The 25000-nt window shown below is 38.4% G+C and overlaps 1 protein-coding gene, 1 long non-coding RNA gene and 2 pseudogenes across 2 annotated transcripts in view; 3 read left to right on the top strand and 1 right to left on the bottom strand.

The window, feature by feature from the left end:
* LOC109201007 (uncharacterized) overlaps positions 1 to 12188 on the top strand; it is an 18780-nt gene extending 6592 nt beyond the window's left edge. Inside the window, 9 exon segments of the mRNA XM_025904858.1 lie at positions 504 to 591; positions 941 to 1160; positions 1360 to 1657; positions 7170 to 7896; positions 8053 to 8201; positions 8346 to 8477; positions 9804 to 9891; positions 10252 to 10471; positions 10745 to 12188. Coding sequence (XP_025760643.1) covers positions 504 to 591; positions 941 to 1160; positions 1360 to 1657; positions 7170 to 7896; positions 8053 to 8201; positions 8346 to 8477; positions 9804 to 9891; positions 10252 to 10471; positions 10745 to 11051 — 2229 coding nt within the window. The 3' untranslated portion in view covers positions 11052 to 12188.
* Positions 1720 to 6972, bottom strand: LOC109201011 (uncharacterized). The gene is made up of 4 exons (XR_002061047.2): positions 6958 to 6972; positions 6201 to 6689; positions 2441 to 2561; positions 1720 to 2246 (listed from the first exon to the last, which is right to left on the bottom strand). It is a non-coding gene; the product is annotated as an uncharacterized LOC109201011 (long non-coding RNA).
* A 4376-nt stretch (positions 12189 to 16564) lies between the features above and the next one.
* On the top strand, positions 16565 to 20764 carry LOC109201008 (UDP-glucuronosyltransferase 2A2-like; annotated as a pseudogene).
* Positions 20765 to 21904: 1140 nt separating this feature from the next.
* LOC109201009 (UDP-glucuronosyltransferase 2A2-like) lies at positions 21905 to 24752 on the top strand (annotated as a pseudogene).
* The last annotated feature ends 248 nt before the right edge of the window (positions 24753 to 25000 follow it).

The raw sequence follows: 25000 nt of genomic DNA, 5'->3' as shown, positions 1-25000 counted from the left end.
GCTTGTTGTTCATTGGAGGATTTCTCTTCAGCAGACAGGTGGTTCAAATCTGGGCAGTTGGAGTCAGTTGATCGAGTTTAGAATCATCTTTTCTGACTGGATGATCAGATATGAAACTATTTACCTGTCTGTAGTGGATTCTCCCACACTTAAACTCATCTAACCTCATTTATCTCTATTTTTACTCTGGCACACACACACACAGAGACATACACTGACAAACACACACACAAACAGTTTTGCACTTTTATTTTCAGGTGAAAAATTCTCTTCTTCAGCTCATTCAACATTTTTAACTTAACATTCAGCAATCATAACATTCAGCAATCATTACATTTCAGCTCAAAACATTAAACTATCAGCATTCACACTGCATTTTCTTTAGGAAATGTATTCTCTAGTTTTTCCATAATACTTTGTGATAGATTACTTAAAGTTGGGCTGTAAGTATACTACCACAGAAAAAAAAACATGTAAGCTAAGAAATATGTTACCTTTTATAGGTGCTGTGGAGGTACAGAGGAGAAAAACCAGAAACCTTGAGCGCCAACACTAGAATATATGACTGGATCCCTCAGAATGACCTCCTGGGTACGTAAACCTGCTACCAACCACAGACTTTCTTAAAAGTGCAATAACATACATTAAACGTGCATTCAACGTTAAATGCAGGTTGTGAGCATTCTGTTTATTGACACAAGGAAAATTGATAAATTATACTTTCCTAACAGATGTGATCTTGATTACATATATGGCTCCTTGTGCAAACTACTCTGGTTAGTTCTTTTTCCCCAAGATGTTGCACTAAAGATTAGTTGAATGCACATAAGTATTAGAACGTGCAAATCAATCTTGGCTCAAAGCACTTATTCCGGGTTACTGAAATTCTTGTTTTTCACATGTGAAAACTAACTTTCAGTATTACACGGTTATTTGTTAGGTCACCCTAAAACTAGAGCTTTCATCACTCACGGAGGCACAAATGGGATTTATGAAGCCATCTACCACGGGGTTCCCATGGTGGGCATACCCATATTTGGTGACCAGCCAGACAACATGGTCCATATGAAGGAAAAAGGAGCTGCAGTTATTCTCAATTTGAACTTCATCACAGCTGAGGACCTTAGAGACGTAATCAACACAGTCATCAATGATAAATCGTGAGTTCTCTGAACTATGTGCACTTTGAATTAGGCACTGAAAACAGGCTTAAAAAGGAAAAAATGGAGCAGGCTTAGAGTATGAAACGTGAAGCATCTACCTTTAACCATTTTTCCTTGGAGTCAGCTAACACAAGAAAGCCCTGCTGAGCCGAACTTTAATGACCTGTGTAAACATCATTTATAAACACATTCACAGGTACAAAGAAAATGCTATGCGGCTGTCCAGCATCCACCACGACAGACCCATGAGTGCTCTGGAAGAGGCAGTATTCTGGATCGAGTTCACACTGAGAAACAAAGGGGCCAAGCACTTGAGGGTCCAGGCCCATGAGCTCACCTGGTACCAGTATCACAGCCTGGATGTCCTGGGCTTCGTCCTCACTATGGTTCTACTCATCATATTCATCTTCATCAAGACCTGCAGTTTCTGCCTGCACAGGTGCTGTGTCAGGAAAGGAAAGGCAAAAAGGAAAGCTGAATAACATCTGGAACAGGTGCTGTGAGTGTTGGGCCGGGGCAATATTTGTTACCAGCATGAGACTTTCTTTCATGTATGTTGAGTTTCCCATCATTTTATTCTTTATGTATCACCACTAATTACTTTAACTGAAGACAGGTGTACCAGTTTGCAGAAGTGTACCTGAAATTAATCTCACTTTAAAAACCGAATGCTGATTGGTTGTTGAATTTTGCTTCCCCCCCCCCTCCCCGAGAAGAAAACTCAAAATTCATTCTATGCCTTTACTTGAGTAATACTCATGAAAAGTCACCACTTTAGGTCCTCTTGGCACTACATGTGGTCAACATTTATACAAATATGGAAGATGGGCTCCAAATTGAACTTTTACATACAGAACTCATTAACATAAATCACATTAACAAACCAAACTGCCCTCCATGTCCTGAAAGAGGTTTACACAAATACATTTGAATCACAGCTAGTATTTGTTCCCCCTCCCCCCATATGAATTGTACAGGAATAATTTTATTTTCATCATTTTTTCAATTTTCCATCTTCTTTCACTTTCCACAGCATCAGCTCCATACAGGCAGTAGCATCTTCTGCAGTGTCATGACCACAAACTAAGGGGGAAAAAAAATAAAATCATTTTTTAAAATTTCAATGCAATTGAAATCAACATCTTCAGAAATAAATCTGATATCTGCTGCACGAGTCTGTGGCATTCAATGTTATAAGTCATATTAATAAGTCATCTTTATTTGGAATGTAATGATATTATAATAACGGATAAACCATTTGCATGGTGGTAACCCACCACTCTCTTGAATGATCCTTCTGAGGTATTCAGCTGTGAGCTTGTTCAGGGTCAGTTTGTGAGGGGGGCCCAGACGGTGGGGAAAGACTACCGATGTATCCACCACCATCCCGTGGAGCAGCTGCAGTAAACAAGAAAAGCTTGAGATATCTTCCTATTGGTTAGAACTTGATAAATTACTGTTTTACTTTCAACATGAACTATAGCTACAGAATATGGAGAAGCAACCAGTGAATCTTGCAGCAAACAGTCCCTTTAATGGGACTGTTTGCTGTCCCAGTGGTGGCCCCGTCGTCACCACTAGATTCTCCCAGAACGACACCCAGTTCAGAAGAAAATAACATTGGAGCAGCTTTCCATCACTGCACACAGCTCTTCAAGATTAAAATGAATCAATGATCCTTGAATAATAAGATTTTTTTTTTTAGACTGCTACCTGTTCCTACCAGTTGATATTTGTTTGCTAAGGTAGCTTTTTGTGGGAAACTTCATACAAAAACAATTGCTGTATGTGATTTGCTTAAGTCAGGGCAAATGGTGACTCTCTTTCTACGCCAAGAGAGGGGTTGGTAGCAATATTATATTAAGACTTTCCAGTAATGTGCTGCCACCTAGTGGTGAAAGCTTTAGATAAAAGTTTTGTTCAGGTAATTACAAATACAGTGGTCCCTCGCTATAATGCGGTTCACCTCGCTGTTTCGCAGATTTTTTTCCTGTGCAACGTTGCAGGCTTTTTTTTTTTTAATAGCGCATTGTCTTCTGCATCCTGATTGACTGACAATGGTCTACAGCCAATCTTGTGCCATGTCTCCTGTCCAGTAGAGAATGTGTTCAGCTTGTCAAATTTACATAAATCTTCGATCTCTAGCAGTGTGTGAAGTGCTGTACTGTACGTTTGTAAGTTTTCTCCCAAACAAACAACATTGTCAACGAAACATTTTGCGCCATCAGAGATTTGGTTTCATTCTATAACACTGGACTTATTTGTCTACGAAGGTTTTAAGTTTGAGAGTGTTTAAACAAGAAATAAAAGTGAAAATGTTTGTGCCTGTCTGAGAAAAGTGTATAAAGTGTGTAGTGAAGGGTTTTACAGCCTTAAAACATCTATAAGTAAAAAATAAAGTTGGTTACTTCCCGGATTTCATGTATCGCGGGTTATTTTTAGAATCTAACTACGGCGATAAATGAGGGACCACTGTAGTGCAATTAAGATGGTCAAAATAAAATCCTTTAGGAGGACATCGAGCGAAATAAAGTGAGATTACTGTATTATGACATTTGGACCCTTTTGTCCAAATGTCATGCAAAAAATTAAATTCAGGGTATACAAGACAACCAGACCATGATGTAGTTTCAATATCTGTTGGTCTCTGTCAATTATGTGTTTAAAATACATTACCGTTCAAAAGTTTTAGAATACCCCATTTTTCTGTTATTATTGCAATTTATGTTGTTCAAATTAATGAATAGCTTGAAATGGTACAAAGGTAACTGTTGAACTGCCAGAAAAAAAAAAAAAAAAAAAATATATATAATGATAATAATAATAATAATAATAATAATAAAATAAATAACGTCCATTTCAGAATTATACAAAAAGGCCTTTTTCAGGGAACACAAAATGGGTTAACAAGTTAAAGCTGTTCTAGAGCAGTGGAGGTTGATCAAGCCTTGAAAGCTACAGGTGTTCCAACTTTTCTGAATTACAACTACCCTGTCTGTCACTGTTGGAACACACTGTGATACCACACCCTCGTGAGCATCACCTGAACAGTTTCGTGCTGCAGAAAGTACTGAGTTTCTAAAAAATTGGTGAGAAAAAGGCAATTAACAATGGAAGTGGGACAGACCATCATAACACTTCAAAGTGCAGGTCTTTCCTACAGAGAAGTTGCAAAGAAAGTCAAGATGTCAGTGAGTACAGTTTCCTTTACCATCAAAAGGCACTCAGAAACTGGAGCAAACTGACAGAAAGAGGTCTAGCAGACCCAAAGCCACAACTGAATCAGAAGACAGGTTTCTGAGAGTTAACAGCTGATAGGCTCATACTAGACATGTGTTCAAACACTTACTACGACCACTATTAAGCTGTAAGTCTCAGTTGCAAATGTGAAGAGAAGACTTCGAGCTGCACGTTTGACAGGACGAGTTGCAGCAAGAAAGCCATTGTCTTATTCTGAAATCTTAGTAAAGAGGCTTGCCTGGGCCACCACCATTGGACTACTGAAGACTGGAAGAAAGTATAATGGATTGATGAAAATTGATTTGAAATTGGGTTCATCATGCAGGAATTTTTACCAAAACGGCTACCACAACATTCTGCAGCACCATGCAGTACCCTCTGGTATGCGCCTAGTTGGTCAGGGGTTCATCCTACAGCAAGATAATGACCCAAAACATAGGTCCAAGCTATGCCAAAACTACCTCAGGAAAAAAGAAACAAGATGGTAAGCTGGAAACATGGAGTGGCCAGCACAGCCTCCAGACTTAAACCCCATCAAGCTGGTTTGCAATGAACTGGCCTGAAGAGTGAAAGCAAAGCAACCTACAAGTTCCACACATTTATGGGAACTTGTGCAACAAATATGGGAAGAACATTCTGAAGAATATTTGATTTGTACTGTAGAAAGAATGCAATAGGTGTGTTCAGCTGCTATATCTCCCAAACGTGGCTACTTTGATGAGTCAAAAGTTTAGAAAACATTTGGGTCTAATAATTTATTCCTTTTTTGACTCCGATTGTTTATTTGTACCATCCTTTTATTTCAGAGTGCAATGAGACATTAAACTGCATAATTTTCATTAAAAAACTGGAAAAACTGGGGTTTTCTAAAACTGGTAGTTTTTTAAGAAGACCCGGTAGTGTATAGTATCTCATCAAATCAAATGCCTCAGAAGTTTGTATAGCTAAAATTTATTTATTTTAACAACAGCTGACCTCTGACCTTAATGCTGAGGCACTGGGATTCAATTCGTCCAACATTTTTAATAGATACACTTATGGATGTATTTGAAAATCCTAGGTGACTTCCCTCTTGAATTATTGCATTTACAAGATTTTTAGAAAATCTGACATTTGACTATCACCTCAAGGTCAAAGTCATTGGGATTCAAACATTCACATTTTTAATAGCTGCACCTAGGGTATCAATTTCAAACTCCTACATTGCCTCAATCTTAAGTTACTCCATTCACAAACTTGGTGTCCACGCTGCCTGTCCAGCAGGGTGTCGAAAATACCTCAATATTTTTTTTTTTTAAACAGCCTGGGGGGTATAAATGCCTTATGAAGTTATTGAAAGGAACAACTCTGTAACTAAGTGTTTTAAAAGTCTTTCATTGATTAATCTAAAGAGACAAAGGGAATCCCTGCAGTCCCCATGTGCTGCTCATAGGGGTCTGATTATTGGGATTCAATACCCGTTGCCCTGAACTTGAATAAGCTGCAATATTTCTAGGCGAATCCTGTTGAGTACTTTGAGTATATGATAAATAGAAAACATAACATTTAAAAAAATAAGTGTAACAACAAACAAAAAGGTCTCAGATGGTATGTTCACAACCAATCAGATGTGTTGTACTTTGTTTTACAAACTTCTTTGATGGTTCTGGTTTTAAAAAGACATCCAGATGATTTTGTATCAATTATTTGCACATTAAAGTCTATTAAGGACTGCAACTGGAAGATGTGAAATAAGCTGCGAAAAACTTGAGAAAAGAAAAAAAGAATACATTTTAAAAAAGGAAGTTAAGAAGTCACCTTGAGTAAACAGAGGTCTGTTTCCAGGCAGTGTCCAATCAGAATCGTGTCAGCATTTATGAAGCTCAACAAGGTCTCCTGGATTCAACATTTACTCTTAGAGAACCATGGTGACCCTTCACATCCTCCTCACTAACACCTGAAAATCTGGCCAAGTAAGGTGTCACACGGGCTCTAAGCAGAGCTGCATCATATGCATTATTAAGCAAAACCTAACCATCTTTAAACTACTGGCTAAACCTTGCACTTGATGTTGACTAAATTTTCATTATACAGAACAATTTTCAGACTGCTGCCACACTTCTGTAATGACAGAGCGTGTTGGTATAGTTTATGTAGTGCACAGAGAAAGATGAGGAGTATATTATCACATTACCTGGTGTTATAGTCAATGACTTCATTTTCAGGTTTAACAAAGGTGTCGTATACAACTTCCAGACTCGAGTTGACCGTCACTCTGGATAACTCCAAACCATGAATGGTGTAACACTGCAAAGGCAAACATATGTTTTCATTGCAAACTGATTAAAAACAAAAATCAAACTTCAGAAATCTTTTTCCACACCAACAAGTTCTGACATAAAGCCCATGGGCACAAGAGTTAAAGGTAGAGTATATAATGAGGTGAGCTGAAGTGTCATACAGCAGTCCTACACACATCAACAATCCTGCTGTGTTGTGCATGTGTCACAAGATATACTTAATATTATACTTAATTAATAATGCCTCCTGGAACCAGAGGCAGACAGAGAAAGACCTGGGTCATCCGCAGCCACCCTAGGGTACTGGCACAGGTTAGAAATCAGTCTTGTTTCTTCAGTACAGTCAACTTTACTATCACTACCTTTTAACCCATTGTGATAGCACACACAGATATGAGTCAGAGTTCAGATTTATTGAGTTAATAATTATCTTTCCTGATATACTTTCACCAAAGAATCAGACCACAGGTAGTTTACCTGCTGACATTCAGACACCATGGAGCTGCGTCTCTCTGCCTGCATCCTGCTGGTACTTTGTGCGACATGGAGTGCAGATGGAGGAAATATTTTGGTGTGGTACACCGATGGCAGCCACTGGATAAACATGAAGCCTGTTCTGGAGACGCTGGTTGACAGGGGACACCAGGTGACTGTACTGATTCCGAGCTCGTCAATGTACATGAACACCAATGAACCTGCCCGCTTTCACTATGAGCCCTTCAACGCCTCTTTCTCATTGGAGACTATAGAGAAGTTTCTAGAAGAGTTCCTCCAATTCTCCATATACGAGATTGATTATATGAACTACTGGGAGATCTACATCAGATTCATTAACATTGCAAAGACAAACCTTCAGTACAATATTCAGTATTTGGACGGTGTGGTGAAATCAGAAGTCATCATGAAGAAGTTGAAAGAGGGAAATTATGACCTTCTCTTGGCTGACCCAATCAACCCTGGCAGTGACTTAGTAGCAGATATTTTGGGGATCCCACTCGTCTTCTCCTTGCGCTTCTCTATAGCTAATAACTGGGAGAGGCATTGTGGTCAGATGCCTGCTCCACCATCCTTTGTTCCCGGTGCTATGAGCAAACTCACAGATAAGATGGACTTCTCAGAGAGAGTGTGGAACTTTCTCTTCTACGCTCTTCAAGACATCGTGATTGATCACACTTTTTGGAACGTATTAGACAGATATTACTCTGATGTCAAAGGTGAGAAAATAGGCATGAAGCACTGATTTAAAACTTTTTTTAAAATTTGCTAATAATGTAAACACAGTATTTTAAAATTTTCTGATTAAGAAAATATGATGCCTTACATAAACTATTGGTGATACATTAATGTCCATTACTCATGCATTGCAACAGGAACTCCCACCAGTGCCTGTGAGTTGATGAGTAAAGCAGACATCTGGTTAATTCGAACCTACTGGGATTTTGAATTCCCTCGTCCTTTCCTCCCCAACTTCAAATATGTTGGTGGGATCCACTGCAGACCTGCTAAACTTTTACCAGAGGTAAGGACACTCAACTATTACCATCTGATTAATCATTACATCACAGAATATTCCTGCCAGGAGCAGTGAAGCCATCAAAATGTTGAACAAAAATGCAAAAACAGCGGGTTGGCTGGCAGTGGGATGATATTCGACTTGTTACAGGATCTGGAGGAATTTGTGCAGAGTTCTGGAGATGATGGCATTGTGATCTTCACTTTAGGATCCATGATCAACAACATCACCAAGGAGAAGGCAAACATGATAGCCTCAGGCCTCGCTCAGATCCCACAAAAGGTCAGAGGATAATCTTTGTTTCAGCTGTAATCAATTTGAGCAAAGCATTGAGTAGTTTTTCATATTTCAGATAACCAGTTTCAGAGTTCTCTACTTCTGAAAACCAGAACTACCAAAACTACAATTTTTTAAAACGACATTGCAGACTGTGGACATTTCAGCATGCCAGTGCTCAGTTTCCATGTTACTTCTACAATATTTATGTTCATTTTTCTAATACAGAGTATCAAAATTATCAAACTTTGTCAACAGCTGATGATTTCTAATGAGAAGTTAACCTGACCCTTCAATATACAGTTAGGTCTATAAATATTTGGACAGAGACATCTTTTTTCTAATTTTGGTTTTGTACATTACCACAATGAATTTGAAATACAATAACTCAGATGCCATTGTAGTGCAGACTTTCAGCTGTATTTCAGTGGGTTGACCAAATACATTGCATGAAAATGTGAGGAACTAAAGCATTTTTAAAAAAAACACACACAATCCCTTCATTTCAGGGGCTCAAAAATAATTGGACAAATTACAATGAATAAAAATTAAAATAAAATGTTCATTTCTAATGAAAACCCTTTGCTGACAATGACAGCCTGAAGTCTTGAACTCAAGGAGATCACAAGACAGTGGGTTACCTCCTTTTTAATGCATTGCCAGGCCTTTACTGCAGCGACTAGTGGATTCTCCCACATTTAAACTCATCTAACCTCATCTAATATCTCTGTTTTTACTCTGACACACACACACACACACACACACACACACACAGTCAGCAGATGTTCTTCAAATATTCATTTTTTTTCATTTGTAATTCTTGGGTTTAGGCATTTAAAAAAATAATTCCACTCTTCTACCAATTTAAGGAATATAAGCTGTCAACACTCATCCAGATTAGTTCTGATTCAAGTTTTTCTTTTTGACACTTCACATATGTACTTCCAAGTCATTTAAAGAATATCAGATTTCAATATTCATTCAGATGTTTTCTGACTCTAAATTTTCTTTTGTCATTACTCAGCTTTTCTAATGTGTATTTTAAACATGTTTAGCTACTTTCATTTTGAAACTTCTTCTGTGTCATCTTTCAACAGTTTTGCACTTTTATTTTCAGGTGAAAAATTCTCTTCTTCAGCTCATTCAACATTTTTAACTGAACATTCAACAATCATGACATTCCAGCTCAAAACATTCAACTATCAGCATTCACACTGCATTTTCTTCAGGAAATAGAAGTAATAATATTTTGTGATATATTACTTAAAGTTGGGCTGTAAGTATACTACCACAGAAAAAAAACATGCAAGCTAAGACGTGTTATTTTTATAGGTGCTGTGGAGGTACAAAGGAGAAAAACCAGAAGCCTTGAGTGCCAACATTAGAATATATGACTGGATCCCTCAGAATGACCTCCTGGGTACGTAAACCTGCTACCAACCACAGAAGTTCTTAAAAGTGCAATAACATAAATTAAACGTGCATTCAACATTAAATGCAGGTTGTGAGCATTCTGTTTATTAACACAAGGAAATGTGATAAATTATTTACTTTTCCAACAGATGTGATCTTGATTACATATTGCACCCTGTGTAAATCTACTCTGGTTAGTTCTTTTTCTCGAAGAGGTTGCACTAAAGATTAGTTAAATGCATGTAAATTATAAAATCTGCAAATCAATCTCAGCTCAAAGCAGTTATTCTGGGTAATTAAAATCCTCCTGTTGTCCACATGTAGAAAACTAACTTTCAATGTTACACGGTTATTTGGCATATGTTAGGTCACCCTAAAACTAGAGCTTTCATCACTCACGGAGGCACAAACGGGATTTATGAAGCCATCTACCACGGTGTTCCCATGGTGGGCATACCCATGTTTGGTGACCAGCCAGACAACATGATCCATATGAAGGAAAAAGGAACTGCAGTTATTCTCAATTTGAACTTCATCACAGCTGAGGACCTTAGAGATGCAGTCAACACAGTCATCAATGACAAATCGTGAGTTCTCTGAACTATGTGCACTTTAAATTAGGCACTGAAAACAGGCTTTAAAGAAAAAAAATGGAGCAGGCTCAGAGTATGAAACATGAATACTCTACCTTAAACCATTTTTCTTGGAGCCAGCTAACACAAGAAAGCCCTGCTGAGCTGAACTTTAATGACCTATGTAAACAATTTTCTAGAGTTTTTATGGTCTCAAGGTTTTTTTTATTAATACAGGATAATATTCATTTTTACAATTTTTTTTCTCATTTGTATACACATTCACAGGTACAAAGAAAATGCTATGCGGCTGTCCAGCATCCACCACGACAGACCCATGAGTGCTCTGGAAGAGGCAGTATTCTGGATCGAGTTCACACTGAGAAACAAAGGGGCCAAGCACTTGAGGGTCCAGGCCCATGAGCTCACCTGGTACCAGTATCACAGCCTGGATGTCCTGGGCTTCGTCCTCACTATGGTTCTACTCATCATATTCATCTTCATCAAGACCTGCAGTTTCTGCCTGCACAGGTGCTGTGTCAGGAAAGGAAAGGCAAAAAGGAAAGCTGAATAACATCTGAAACAGGTGCTGTGAATGTTGGGCCGGGGCAATATTTGTTACCTACATGAGACTTTCTTTCATGTATGTTGAGTTTCCCATCATTTTATTCTTTATGTATCACCACTAATTACTTTAACTGAAGACAGGTGTACCAGTTTGCAGAAGTGTACCTGAAATTAATCTCACTTTAAAAACCGAATGCTGATTGATTGTTGAATTTTGCTTCCCCCCCCCCGAGAAGAAAACTCACAAAATTCATTCTATGCCTTTACTTGAGTAATACTCATGAAAAGTCACCACTTTAGGTCCTCTTGGCACTACATGTGGTCAACATTTATACAAATATGGAAGATGGGCTCCAAATTGAACTTTTACATACAGAACTCATTAACATAAATCACATTAACAAACCAAACTGCCCTCCATGTCCTGAAAGAGGTTTACACAAATACATTTGAATCACAGCTAGTATTTGTTCCCCCTCCCCCCATATGAATTGTACAGGAATAATTTTATTTTCATCATTTTTTCAATTTTCCATCTTCTTTCACTTTCCACAGCATCAGCTCCATACAGGCAGTAGCATCTTCTGCAGTGTCATGACCACAAACTAAGGGGGGGGGGAATCATTTTTTAAAAATTCAATGCAATTGAAATCAACATCTTCAGAAATAAATCTGATATCTGCTGCACGAGTCTGTGGCATTCAATGTTATAAGTCATATTAATAAGTCATCTTTATTTGGAATGTAATGATATTATAATAACGGATAAACCATTTGCATGGTGGTAACCCACCACTCTCTTGAATGATCCTTCTGAGGTATTCAGCTGTGAGCTTGTTCAGGGTCAGTTTGTGAGGGGGGCCCAGACGGTGGGGAAAGACTACCGATGTATCCACCACCATCCCGTGGAGCAGCTGCAGTAAACAGGAAGATATCTCAAGCTTTTCTTATTGGTTAGAACTTGATAAATTACTGTTTTACTTTCAACATGAACTATAGCTACAGAATATGGAGAAGCAACCAGTGAATCTTGCAGCAAACAGTCCCTTTAATGGGACTGTTTGCTGTCCCAGTGGTGGCCCCGTCGTCACCACTAGATTCTCCCAGAACGACACCATGCTCAGTTCAGAAGAAAATAACATTGGAGCAGCTTTCCATCACTGCACACAGCTCTTCAAGATTAAAATGAATCAATGATCCTTGAATAATAAGATTTTTTTTAGACTGCTACCTGTTCCTACCAGTTGATATTTGTTTGCTAAGGTAGCTTTTTGTGGGAAACTTCATACAAAAACAATTGCTGTATGTGATTTGCTTAAGTCAGGGCAAATGGTGACTCTCTTTCTACGCCAAGAGAGGGGTTGGTAGCAATATTATATTAAGACTTTCCAGTAATGTGCTGCCACCTAGTGGTGAAAGCTTTAGATAAAAGTTTTGTTCGGATAATTACAAATACAGTGATCCTTCGCTATAATGCGGTTCACCTTTCGCGGCCTCGCTGTTTCGCAGATTTTTTTCTGTGCAATGTTGCAGGCTTTTTTTTTCCTTTTTCTTTTTTTTTAATTAGCGCATTGTCTTCTGCATCCTGATTGGCTGTAGACCATTGTCAATCAATCTTGTGCCATGTCTCCTGTCCAGTAGAGAATGTGTTCAGCTTGTCAAATTTACATAAATCTTCGATCTCTAGCAGTGTGTGAAGTGCTGTACTGTACGTTTGTAAGTTTTCTCCCAAACAAACAACATTGTCGACGAAACATTTTGCGCCGTCAGAGGCACCTGCAGATGCGTTTCATTCTATAACACTGGACTTATTTGTCTACGAAGGTTTTAAGTTTGAGAGTGTTTAAACAAGAAATAAAAGTGAAAATGTTCGTGCCTGTCTGAGAAAAGTGTATAAAGTGTGTAGTGAAGGGTTTTACAGCCTTAAAACATCTATAACGGTAAAAAATAAAGTTGGTTACTTCCCGGATTTCATGTATCGCGGGTTATTTTTAGAATCTAACTACGGCGATAAATGAGGGACCACTGTAGTGCAATTAAGATGGTCAAAATAAAATCCTTTAGGAGGACATCAGAGCGAAATAAAGTGAGATTACTGTATTATGACATTTGGACCCTTTTGTCCAAATGTCATGCAAAAAATTAAATTCAGGGTATACAAGACAACCAGACCATGATGTAGTTTCAATATCTGTTGGTCTCTGTCAATTATGTGTTTAAAATACATTACCGTTCAAAAGTTTTAGAATACCCCAATTTTTCTGTTATTTATTGCAATTTATGTTGTTCAAATTTAATGAATAGCTTGAAATGGTACAAAGGTAACTGTTGAACTGCCAGAAAAAAAAAAAAAAAAAAAAAAAATATATATATATATAATTTGATAATAATAATAATAATAATAATAATAAAATAAATAACGTCCATTTCAGAATTATACAAAAAGGCCTTTTTCAGGGAACACAAAATGGGTTAACAAGTTAAAGCTGTTCTAGAGCAGTGGAGGTTGATCAAGCCTTGAAAGCTACAGGTGTTCCAACTTTTCTGAATTACAACTACCCTGTCTGTCACTGTTGGAACACACTGTGATACCACACCCTCGTGAGCATCACCTGAACAGTTTCGTGCTGCAGAAAGTACTGAGTTTCTAAAAAATTGGTGAGAAAAAGGCAATTAACAATGGAAGTGGGACAGACCATCATAACACTTCAAAGTGCAGGTCTTTCCTACAGAGAAGTTGCAAAGAAAGTCAAGATGTCAGTGAGTACAGTTTCCTTTACCATCAAAAGGCACTCAGAAACTGGAGCAAACTGACAGAAAGAGGTCTAGCAGACCCAAAGCCACAACTGAATCAGAAGACAGGTTTCTGAGAGTTAACAGCTGATAGGCTCATACTAGACATGTGTTCAAACACTTACTACGACCACTATTAAGCTGTAAGTCTCAGTTGCAAATGTGAAGAGAAGACTTCGAGCTGCACGTTTGACAGGACGAGTTGCAGCAAGAAAGCCATTGTCTTATTCTGAAATCTTAGTAAAGAGGCTTGCCTGGGCCACCACCATTGGACTACTGAAGACTGGAAGAAAGTATAATGGATTGATGAAAATTGATTTGAAATTGGGTTCATCATGCAGGAATTTTTACCAAAACGGCTACCACAACATTCTGCAGCACCATGCAGTACCCTCTGGTATGCGCCTAGTTGGTCAGGGGTTCATCCTACAGCAAGATAATGACCCAAAACATAGGTCCAAGCTATGCCAAAACTACCTCAGGAAAAAAGAAACAAGATGGTAAGCTCGGAAACATGGAGTGGCCAGCACAGCCTCCAGACTTAAACCCCATCAAGCTGGTTTGCAATGAACTGGCCTGAAGAGTGAAAGCAAAGCAACCTACAAGTTCCACACATTTATGGGAACTTGTGCAACAAATATGGGAAGAACATTCTGAAGAATATTTGATTTGTACTGTAGAAAGAATGCAATAGGTGTGTTCAGCTGCTATATCTCCCAAACGTGGCTACTTTGATGAGTCAAAAGTTTAGAAAACATTTGGGTCTAATAATTTATTCCTTTTTGACTCCGATTGTTTATTTGTACCATCCTTTTATTTCAGAGTGCAATGAGACATTAAACTGCATAATTTTCATTAAAAAACTGGAAAAACTGGGGTTTTCTAAAACTGGTAGTTTTTTAAGAAGACCCGGTAGTGTATAGTATCTCATCAAATCAAATGCCTCAGAAGTTTGTATAGCTAAAATTTATTTATTTTAACAACAGCTGACCTCTGACCTTAATGCTGATGGCACTGGGATTCAAATTCGTCCAACATTTTTAATAGATACACTTATGGATGTATTTGAAAATCCTAGGTGACTTCCCTCTTGAATTATTGCATTTACAAGATTTTAGAAAATCTGACATTTGACTATCACCTCAAGGTCAAAGTCATTGGGATTCAAACATTCACATTTTTAATAGCTGCACCTAGGGTATCAATTTCAAACTCCTACATTGCCTCAATCTTAAGTTACTCCATTCACAAACTTGGTGTCCACGCTGCCTGTCCAGCAGGGTGTCGAAAATACCTCAATATTTTTTTTTTTTTAAAACAGCCTGGGGGGTATAAATGCCTTATGAAGTTATTGAAAGGAACAACTCTGTAACTAAGTGTTTTAAAAGTCTTTCATTGATTAATCTAAAGAGACAAAGGGAATCCCTGCAGTCCCCATGTGCTGCTCATAGGGGTCTGATTATTGGGATTCAATACCCGTTGCCCTGAACTTGAATAAGCTGCAATATTTCTAGGCGAATCCTGTTGAGTACTTTGAGTATATGATAAATAGAAAACATAACATTTAAAAAATAAGTGTAACAACAAACAAAAAGGTCTCAGATGGTATGTTCACAACCAATCAGATGTGTTGTACTTTGTTTTACAAACTTCTTTGATGGTTCTGGTTTTAAAAAGACATCCAGATGATTTTGTATCAATTATTTGCACATTAAAGTCTATTAAGGACTGCAACTGGAAGATGTGAAATAAGCTGCGAAAAACTTGAGAAAAGAAAAAAAGAATACATTTTAAAAAAGGAAGTTAAGAAGTCACCTTGAGTAAACAGAGGTCTGTTTCCAGGCAGTGTCCAATCAGAATCGTGTCAGCATTTATGAAGCTCAACAAGGTCTCCTGGATTCAACATTTACTCTTAGAGAACCATGGTGACCCTTCACATCCTCCTCACTAACACCTGAAAATCTGGCCAAGTAAGGTGTCACACGGGCTCTAAGCAGAGCTGCATCATATGCATTATTAAGCAAAACCTAACCATCTTTAAACTACTGGCTAAACCTTGCACTTGATGTTGACTAAATTTTCATTATACAGAACAATTTTCAGACTGCTGCCACACTTCTGTAATGACAGAGCGTGTTGGTATAGTTTATGTAGTGCACAGAGAAAGATGAGGAGTATATTATCACATTACCTGGTGTTATAGTCAATGACTTCATTTTCAGGTTTAACAAAGGTGTCGTATACAACTTCCAGACTCGAGTTGATCGTCACTCTGGATAACTCCAAACCATGAATGGTGTAACACTGCAAAGGCAAACATATGTTTTCATTGCAAACTGATTAAAAACAAAAATCAAACTTCAGAAATCTTTTTCCACACCAACAAGTTCTGACATAAAGCCCATGGGCACAAGAGTTAAAGGTAGAGTATATAATGAGGTGAGCTGAAGTGTCATACAGCAGTCCTACACACATCAACAATCCTGCTGTGTTGTGCATGTGTCACAAGATATACTTAATATTATACTTAATTAATAATGCCTCCTGGAACCAGAGGCAGACAGAGAAAGACCTGGGTCATCCGCAGCCACCCTAGGGTACTGGCACAGGTTAGAAATCAGTCTTGTTTCTTCAGTACAGTCAACTTTACTATCACTACCTTTTAACCCATTGTGATAGCACAGACAGATATGAGTCAGAGTTCAGATTTATTGAGTTAATAATTATCTTTCCTGATATACTTTCACCAAAGAATCAGACCACAGGTAGTTTACCTGCTGACATTCAGACACCATGGAGCTGCGTCTCTCTGCCTGCATCCTGCTGGTACTTTGTGCGACATGGAGTGCAGATGGAGGAAATATTTTGGTGTGGTACACCGATGGCAGCCACTGGATAAACATGAAGCCTGTTCTGGAGACGCTGGTTGACAGGGGACACCAGGTGACTGTACTGATTCCGAGCTCGTCAATGTACATGAACACCAATGAACCTGCCCGCTTTCACTATGAGCCCTTCAACGCCTCTTTCTCATTGGAGACTATAGAGAAGTTTCTAGAAGAGTTCCTCCAATTCTCCATATACGAGATTGATTATATGAACTACTGGGAGATCTACATCAGATTCATTAACATTGCAAAGACAAACCTTCAGTACAATATTCAGTATTTGGACGGTGTGGTGAAATCAGAAGTCATCATGAAGAAGTTGAAAGAGGGAAATTATGACCTTCTCTTGGCTGACCCAATCAACCCTGGCAGTGACTTAGTAGCAGATATTTTGGGGATCCCACTCGTCTTCTCCTTGCGCTTCTCTATAGCTAATAACTGGGAGAGGCATTGTGGTCAGATGCCTGCTCCACCATCCTTTGTTCCCGGTGCTATGAGCAAACTCACAGATAAGATGGACTTCTCAGAGAGAGTGTGGAACTTTCTCTTCTACGCTCTTCAAGACATCGTGATTGATCACACTTTTTGGAACGTATTAGACAGATATTACTCTGATGTCAAAGGTGAGAAAATAGGCATGAAGCACTGATTTAAAACTTTTTTTAAAATTTGCTAATAATGTAAACACAGTATTTTAAAATTTTCTGATTAAGAAAATATGATGCCTTGCATAAACTATTAGTGATATGTTGATGTCCATTACTCATGCATTGCAACAGGAACTCCCACCAGTGCCTGTGAGTTGATGAGTAAAGCAGACATCTGGTTAATTCGAACCTACTGGGATTTTGAATTCCCTCGTCCTTTCCTCCCCAACTTCAAATATGTTGGTGGGATCCACTGCAGACCTGCTAAACTTTTACCAGAGGTAAGGACACTCAACTATTACCATCTGATTAATCATTACATCACAGAATATTCCTGCCAGGAGCAGTGAAGCCATCAAAATGTTGAACAAAAATGCAAAAACAGCGGGTTGGCTGGCAGTGGGATGATATTCGACTTGTTACAGGATCTGGAGGAATTTGTGCAGAGTTCTGGAGATGATGGCATTGTGATCTTCACTTTAGGATCCATGATCAACAACATCACCAAGGAGAAGGCAAACATGATAGCCTCAGGCCTCGCTCAGATCCCACAAAAGGTCAGAGGATAATCTTTGTTTCAGCTGTAATCAATTTGAGCAAAGCATTGAGTAGTTTTTCATATTTCAGATAACCAGTTTCAGAGTTCTCTACTTCTGAAAACCAGAACTACCAAAACTACAATTTTTTAAAACGACATTGCAGACTGTGGACATTTCAGCATGCCAGTGCTCAGTTTCCATGTTACTTCTACAATATTTATGTTCATTTTTCTAATACAGAGTATCAAAATTATCAAACTTTGTCAACAGCTGATGATTTCTAATGAGAAGTTAACCTGACCCTTCAATATACAGTTAGGTCTATAAATATTTGGACAGAGACATCTTTTTCTAATTTTGGTTTTGTACATTACCACAATGAATTTGAAATACAATAACTCAGATGCCATTGTAGTGCAGACTTTCAGCTGTATTTCAGTGGGTTGACCAAATACATTGCATGAAAATGTGAGGAACTAAAGCATTTTTAAAAAAAACACACACAATCCCTTCATTTCAGGGGCTCAAAAATAATTGGACAAATTACAATGAATAAAAATTAAAATAAAATGTTCATTTCTAATGAAAACCCTTTGCTGACAATGACAGCCTGAAGTCTTGAACTCAAGGAGATCACAAGACAGTGGGTTACCTCCTTTTTAATGCATTGCCAGGCCTTTACTGCAGCGACTAGTGGATTCTCCCACATTTAAACTCATCTAACCTCATCTAATATCTCTGTTTTTACTCTGACACACACACACACACACACACACACACACACAGTCAGCAGATGTTCTTCAAATATTCATTTTTTTCATTTGTAATTCTTGGGTTTAGGCATTTAAAAAAATAATTCCACTCTTCTACCAATTTAAGGAATATAAGCTGTCAACACTCATCCAGATTAGTTCTGATTCAAGTTTTTCTTTTTGACACTTCACATATGTACTTCCAAGTCATTTAAAGAATATCAGATTTCAATATTCATTCAGATGTTTTCTGACTCTAAATTTTCTTTTGTCATTACTCAGCTTTTCTAATGTGTATTTAAACATGTTTAGCTACTTTCATTTTGAAACTTCTTCTGTGTCATCTTTCAACAGTTTTGCACTTTTATTTCAGGTGAAAAATTCTCTTCTTCAGCTCATTCAACATTTTTAACTGAACATTCAACAATCATGACATTCCAGCTCAAAACATTCAACTATCAGCATTCACACTGCATTTTCTTCAGGAAATAGAAGTAATAATATTTGTGATATATTACTTAAAGTTGGGCTGTAAGTATACTACCACAGAAAAAAAACATGCAAGCTAAGACGTGTTATTTTTATAGGTGCTGTGGAGGTACAAAGGAGAAAAACCAGAAGCCTTGAGTGCCAACATTAGAATATATGACTGGATCCCTCAGAATGACCTCCTGGGTACGTAAACCTGCTACCAACCACAGAAGTTCTTAAAAGTGCAATAACATAAATTAAACGTGCATTCAACATTAAATGCAGGTTGTGAGCATTCTGTTTATTAACACAAGGAAATGTGATAAATTATTTACTTTTCCAACAGATGTGATCTTGATTACATATTGCACCCTGTGTAAATCTACTCTGGTTAGTTCTTTTTCTCGAAGAGGTTGCACTAAAGATTAGTTAAATGCATGTAAATTATAAAATCTGCAAATCAATCTCAGCTCAAAGCAGTTATTCTGGTAATTAAAATCCTCCTGTTGTCCACATGTAGAAAACTAACTTTCAATGTTACACGGTTATTTGGCATATGTTAGGTCACCCTAAAACTAGAGCTTTCATCACTCACGGAGGCACAAACGGGATTTATGAAGCCATCTACCACGGTGTTCCCATGGTGGCATACCCATGTTTGGTGACCAGCCAGACAACATGATCCATATGAAGGAAAAAGGAACTGCAGTTATTCTCAATTTGAACTTCATCACAGCTGAGGACCTTAGAGATGCAGTCAACACAGTCATCAATGACAAATCGTGAGTTCTCTGAACTATGTGCACTTTAAATTAGGCACTGAAAACAGGCTTTAAAGAAAAAAAATGGAGCAGGCTCAGAGTATGAAACATGAATACTCTACCTTAAACCATTTTTCTTGGAGCCAGCTAACACAAGAAAGCCCTGCTGAGCTGAACTTTAATGACCTATGTAAACAATTTCTAGAGTTTTTATGGTCTCAAGGTTTTTTTATTAATACAGGATAATATTCATTTTTACAGTTTTTTTCTCATTTGTATACACATTCACAGGTACAAAGAAAATGCTATGCGGCTGTCCAGCATCCACCACGACAGACCCATGAGTGCTCTGGAAGAGGCAGTATTCTGGATCGAGTTCACACTGAGAAACAAAGGGGCCAAGCACTTGAGGGTCCAGGCCCATGAGCTCACCTGGTACCAGTATCACAGCCTGGATGTCCTGGGCTTCTTCCTCACCGTAGATCTACTCATCATATTCATCTTCATCAAGACCTGCAGTTTCTGCCTGCACAGGTGCTGTGTCAGGAAAGGAAAGGCAAAAAGGAAGGCTGAATAACATCTGGAACAGGTGCTGTGAGTGTTGGGCCGGGGCAATATTTGTTACCAGCATGAGACTTTCTTTCATGTATGTTGAGTTTCCCATCATCATATTCTTTATGTATCACCACTATTTCTCTTGTAGGGAGAATGCAACGGGAGTGTTATATCTGCCAAAGGTGGCTAGTTTGATGAGACCAAAGTTTAGAATACATTTGGGTCTATAAATGTATTCCATGATTTCTTTTTTGACTTATTTGTACTATGCTTTCATTTCAGAGTGCAATGAGACATTAAACTGCATAATTTTCAGTAAAAAAATTGAAAAATTGTGGTGTTGTAAAACCAGTGGTGTTTTAGAACACCCGGTAGTGTATAGTATCTCATCTAATCGAACAGCTCAGAAGTTTGTAAAGGTGACATTTTTTGACAACACCTAACCTCTGACCTCAACGTTAAGGGCACTGGGATTCAAATTCGTCCAACATTTTAATAGATACACCTATGCGTGTATTTGAAAATCCTAGGTGACTTCCCTCTTGAAACATTCACATTTTTAATAGTTGCACCTAGATTATCAATTTCAAACTCCTGCGCTGCCTCAATCTCGAGTAACACCATTCACAAACTTGGTGTCCAGCAGGGTGTTGAAAATACTCCAATATTTATTTATTTTTAAACAGCTGTGGGGTGGGGGGTAATAATGCCTTATGAAGTTACTGAAAGGAACAACTCTGTAATTAAGTGTTTTAAAAATCTTTCATTGATTAATCTAAAGAGACAAAGGGAATCCCTGCAGTCCCCATGTGCTGTTCATAGGGGTCTGATTATTGGGATTCAATACCTGTTGCTGTGAATTTCTATAGGCTGCAATATTTCTCGGTGGATCCTATTGAATATATCATATCCTTTGAATATATCATAAATAGAAAACAACATTTTAAAGAACAGGGCAACAACAACAAAAAACCCCATCTGAAATGGCATGTTCACAACCTGGCATAGCAACATCTTCAGGTGTGACATACTTTGTTCTTCTATGGTTCTGGTTTTAAAAAAAAAAGATATCCAGATGGTTTTATGTGAATCATTTGCACATTTAACACCTGAAAATCTGGACAAGTAAGGTGTTGTCACACAGGCTCTAAGCAGAGCTGCACTGGTCTCGTTAGCTTCATCCCATCATCCTCATCATGTGTGTTTCCACACCAACAAGTTCTGAAATAAAGCACATGTGTACAAGAGTTAAAGTAATAGGGATGGATCGATCTGATATTACGTATCCGTCCGATACTGACCTAAATTACTGGATCGGATATCGGGTCCACTAACTATCACAAAAGCACCTCACAAAACTTGCGACATGGCGTAACTCAGCTCATAACCTTAGCACGTCGGAGCAGTATGCGTCACGTGATAGAGCGGCTGTGGTGTGCGAGACCTGTCGGCGGTCTGGTTGAGCATTTGGATCCTCTACCAAACCAGCATTTCATCTCCGAGAAAGTTATCCCAGCGAGAAGTAAAGCAAGTGTGTAAGTTCATCTCTGAATGTTTGTAACGCATTCCCACGTTAAGCTTAACAACTGATATATGGAGCGACTGCCTCTTCTCTCTCCCTCTTCTGTTGCTACTTCAATCGTGAAACTGATTAATGATCAGCTGATTGGCTTTTCTGTCGCGAGTCCTTCTCTCTTGTTTGTTTTTGGCCCACTTTGCACCAGAAAGAGGAAACCAGCGGCTATACAACAGCAGCACGTTTAACCTTGATATGCTGTCGTTAGAATTTATCTATTATTACTTTTTTACACCAGGATCCTTTTCTACGTAGCTGACAGCTGGTAACTGTGCAGGGGCGGGTCTAGCAAAGTTTAGCCAGAGGGGCAGGGCATTAACAGGGAAAAGGGGGGTACAAAGAAATACGTTTCTTTCTTATTCTCATTTAAAATGTCTAGCTTTTAATAAATAATTATCTGAATCTTACACCCAAAGTTTAATCTTTCGTAAAATGTATAGAAGTCCATTACTGTATATAGTAACTATTAAGTCTAATATATACCCTAGTAAGCTACTAGGTACTACTTTTTCCTTTGGGAAGGTACCATCTGTGCAGTCTGCAATTCTGCTGAAGACAGATGTTGAATCTATTAATTATTGTAGAGAAATAATAGATTTTTGTGCATTTCTTTTTAAACACGTGCATTAAATTAAAGTTGATTACGTCGATTAAGCATCACGAGGTGGAGGGTGGGGGTGGTTCCCTATTTTTTTTTTTTTTTTTTTTGCTGGGAGTTGGCAACCCTATTAGTTAGGTTTTTTTAATATTTCTGCTAAGTACTCTTCAAAATACCAGAATAGGGAGGATGGAGTAGGTTCAAGTTTATTAGATTGATCAGTATTGCTGAACTATGAAATATTTTGGGTGCAGTGTATTTTTGCATACAGAAATAACAGAATACCTTAAGTGCTTTGTTTTTTTAAAACTTGAGTATGAACTTATACAAAATGCAGCAAGATATTTTAAAAAAAAACTGTTTTATTGATTAAAAAATACACTATCGGATTCATATCGGTATCGGCAGATATCCAAATTTATGATATCGGTATCGGACATAAAAAAAGTGGTATCGTGCCATCTCTAGTATATAATGAGGTGAGCTGAAGTGCCATACAGCAGTGCTACACACAACAATCCTGTTATGTTGTGGATGTGTCACAAAATATACTTAATTAATAATGCCCCCTGGAACCTTAGGCAGACAGACAAATACCCAGGAGACCTGGGTCATCTGCATCCACCCTAGGGTACTGGTACAGGTTAGAAATCAGTCTTGTTCCTTCAGTACAGTGAACTTTGCGATCACTACCTTTTAACCCATTGTGATAGCACAGACAGATATGAGTCAGAGTTCAGATTTACTGAGTTAATAATTATCTTTCCTAAATACTTTCACCAGAGGATCAGATCACACCTGGTTTTCCTGCTAACATTCAGACACCATGGAGCTGCGTCTCTCTGCCTGCATCCTGCTGGTACTTTGTGCGACATGGAGTGCAGATGGAGGAAATATTTTGGTGTGGTACACCGATGGCAGCCACTGGATAAACATGAAGCCTGTTCTGGAGACGCTGGTTGACAGGGGCACCAGGTGACTGTACTGATTCCGAGCTCGTCAATGTACATGAACACCAATGAACCTGCCCGCTTTCGCTATGAGCCCTTTAATGCCTCTTTCTCGTTGGAGGCTTTAGAAGAGTTTCTAGAAGAGTTCCTCCAATTCGCCTTATACGAGTTTGATTATATGAACTACTGGGAGATCTTCACCAGAATCTTTAAATATGTGAACACACACCTTCAGATTTCTATCCAGTATTTGGACGGTGTGGTGAAATCAGAAGTCATCATGAAGAAGTTGAAAGAGGGAAATTACGACCTTCTCTTGGCTGACCCAGTCAAAGCTGGCAGTGACTTAGTAGCAGATATTTTAGGGATCCCACTCATCTTGTCCTTTCGCTGTTTCTTAGTTAATAACTGGGAGAGGCATTGTGGTCAGATGCCTGCTCCACCATCCTTTGTTCCCGGTGCTATGAGCAAACTCACAGATAAGATGGACTTCTCAGAGAGAGTGTGGAACTTTCTCTTCTACACTTTCCACGATATCGTGACTGATCACACTTTTTGGAACGTATTAGACAGATATTACTCTGATGTCAAGGTGAGCAAAGAGGCATGAAGCACTGATTATAAAACTATTTAAAATTTGCTAATAATACAAGCACAGTGTTTTGAAATTTTGTGATTAAGAAAATATGATGCCTTGCATAAACTATTAGTGATATGTTGATGTCCATTACTCATGCATTGCAACAGGAACTCCCACCAGTGCCTGTGAGTTGATGAGTAAAGCAGACATCTGGTTAATTCGAACTTACTGGGATTTTGAATTCCCTCGTCCTTTCCTCCCCAACTTCAAATATGTTGGTGGGATCCACTGCAGACCTGCTAAACCTTTACCAGAGGTAAGGACACTCAACTATTACCATCTGATTAATCATTACATCACAGAATATTCCTGCCAGGAGCAGTGAAGCCATCAAAATGTTGAACAAAAATGCAAAAACAGCTGGTTGGCTGGCAGTGGGATAATATTCGACTTGTTGCAGGATCTGGAGGAATTTGTGCAGAGTTCTGGAGATGATGGCATTGTGATCTTCACTTTAGGATCCATGATCAAAAACATCACCAAGGAGAAGGCAAACATGATAGCCTCAGGCCTCGCTCAGATCCCACAAAAGGTCAGAGGATAATCTTTGTTTCAGCTGTAATCAATTTGTGCAAAGCATTGAGTAGTTTTTCATATTTCAGATAACCAGTTTCAGAGTTCTCTACTTCTGAAAACCAGAACTACCAAAACTACAATTTTTTAAAATGACATTGCAGACTGTGGACATTTCACCGTGCAAGTGCTCAGTTTCCATTTTATTTCCACAATATTTATGTTCATTTTCCTAAAGTGAAAAGTCAGACTTTGTCAACAGCTGATGATTTCTAATGAGAAGTTAACCTGACC

This window comes from Oreochromis niloticus, unplaced genomic scaffold, assembly GCF_001858045.2.
Source record: "Oreochromis niloticus isolate F11D_XX unplaced genomic scaffold, O_niloticus_UMD_NMBU tig00007387_pilon, whole genome shotgun sequence".
In the NCBI taxonomy this organism is placed as follows: domain Eukaryota; kingdom Metazoa; phylum Chordata; class Actinopteri; order Cichliformes; family Cichlidae; genus Oreochromis; species Oreochromis niloticus.
The sequence above is the reverse complement of the archived record's forward strand: the minus strand, read 5'-3'. Positions and strand labels throughout refer to the sequence as shown.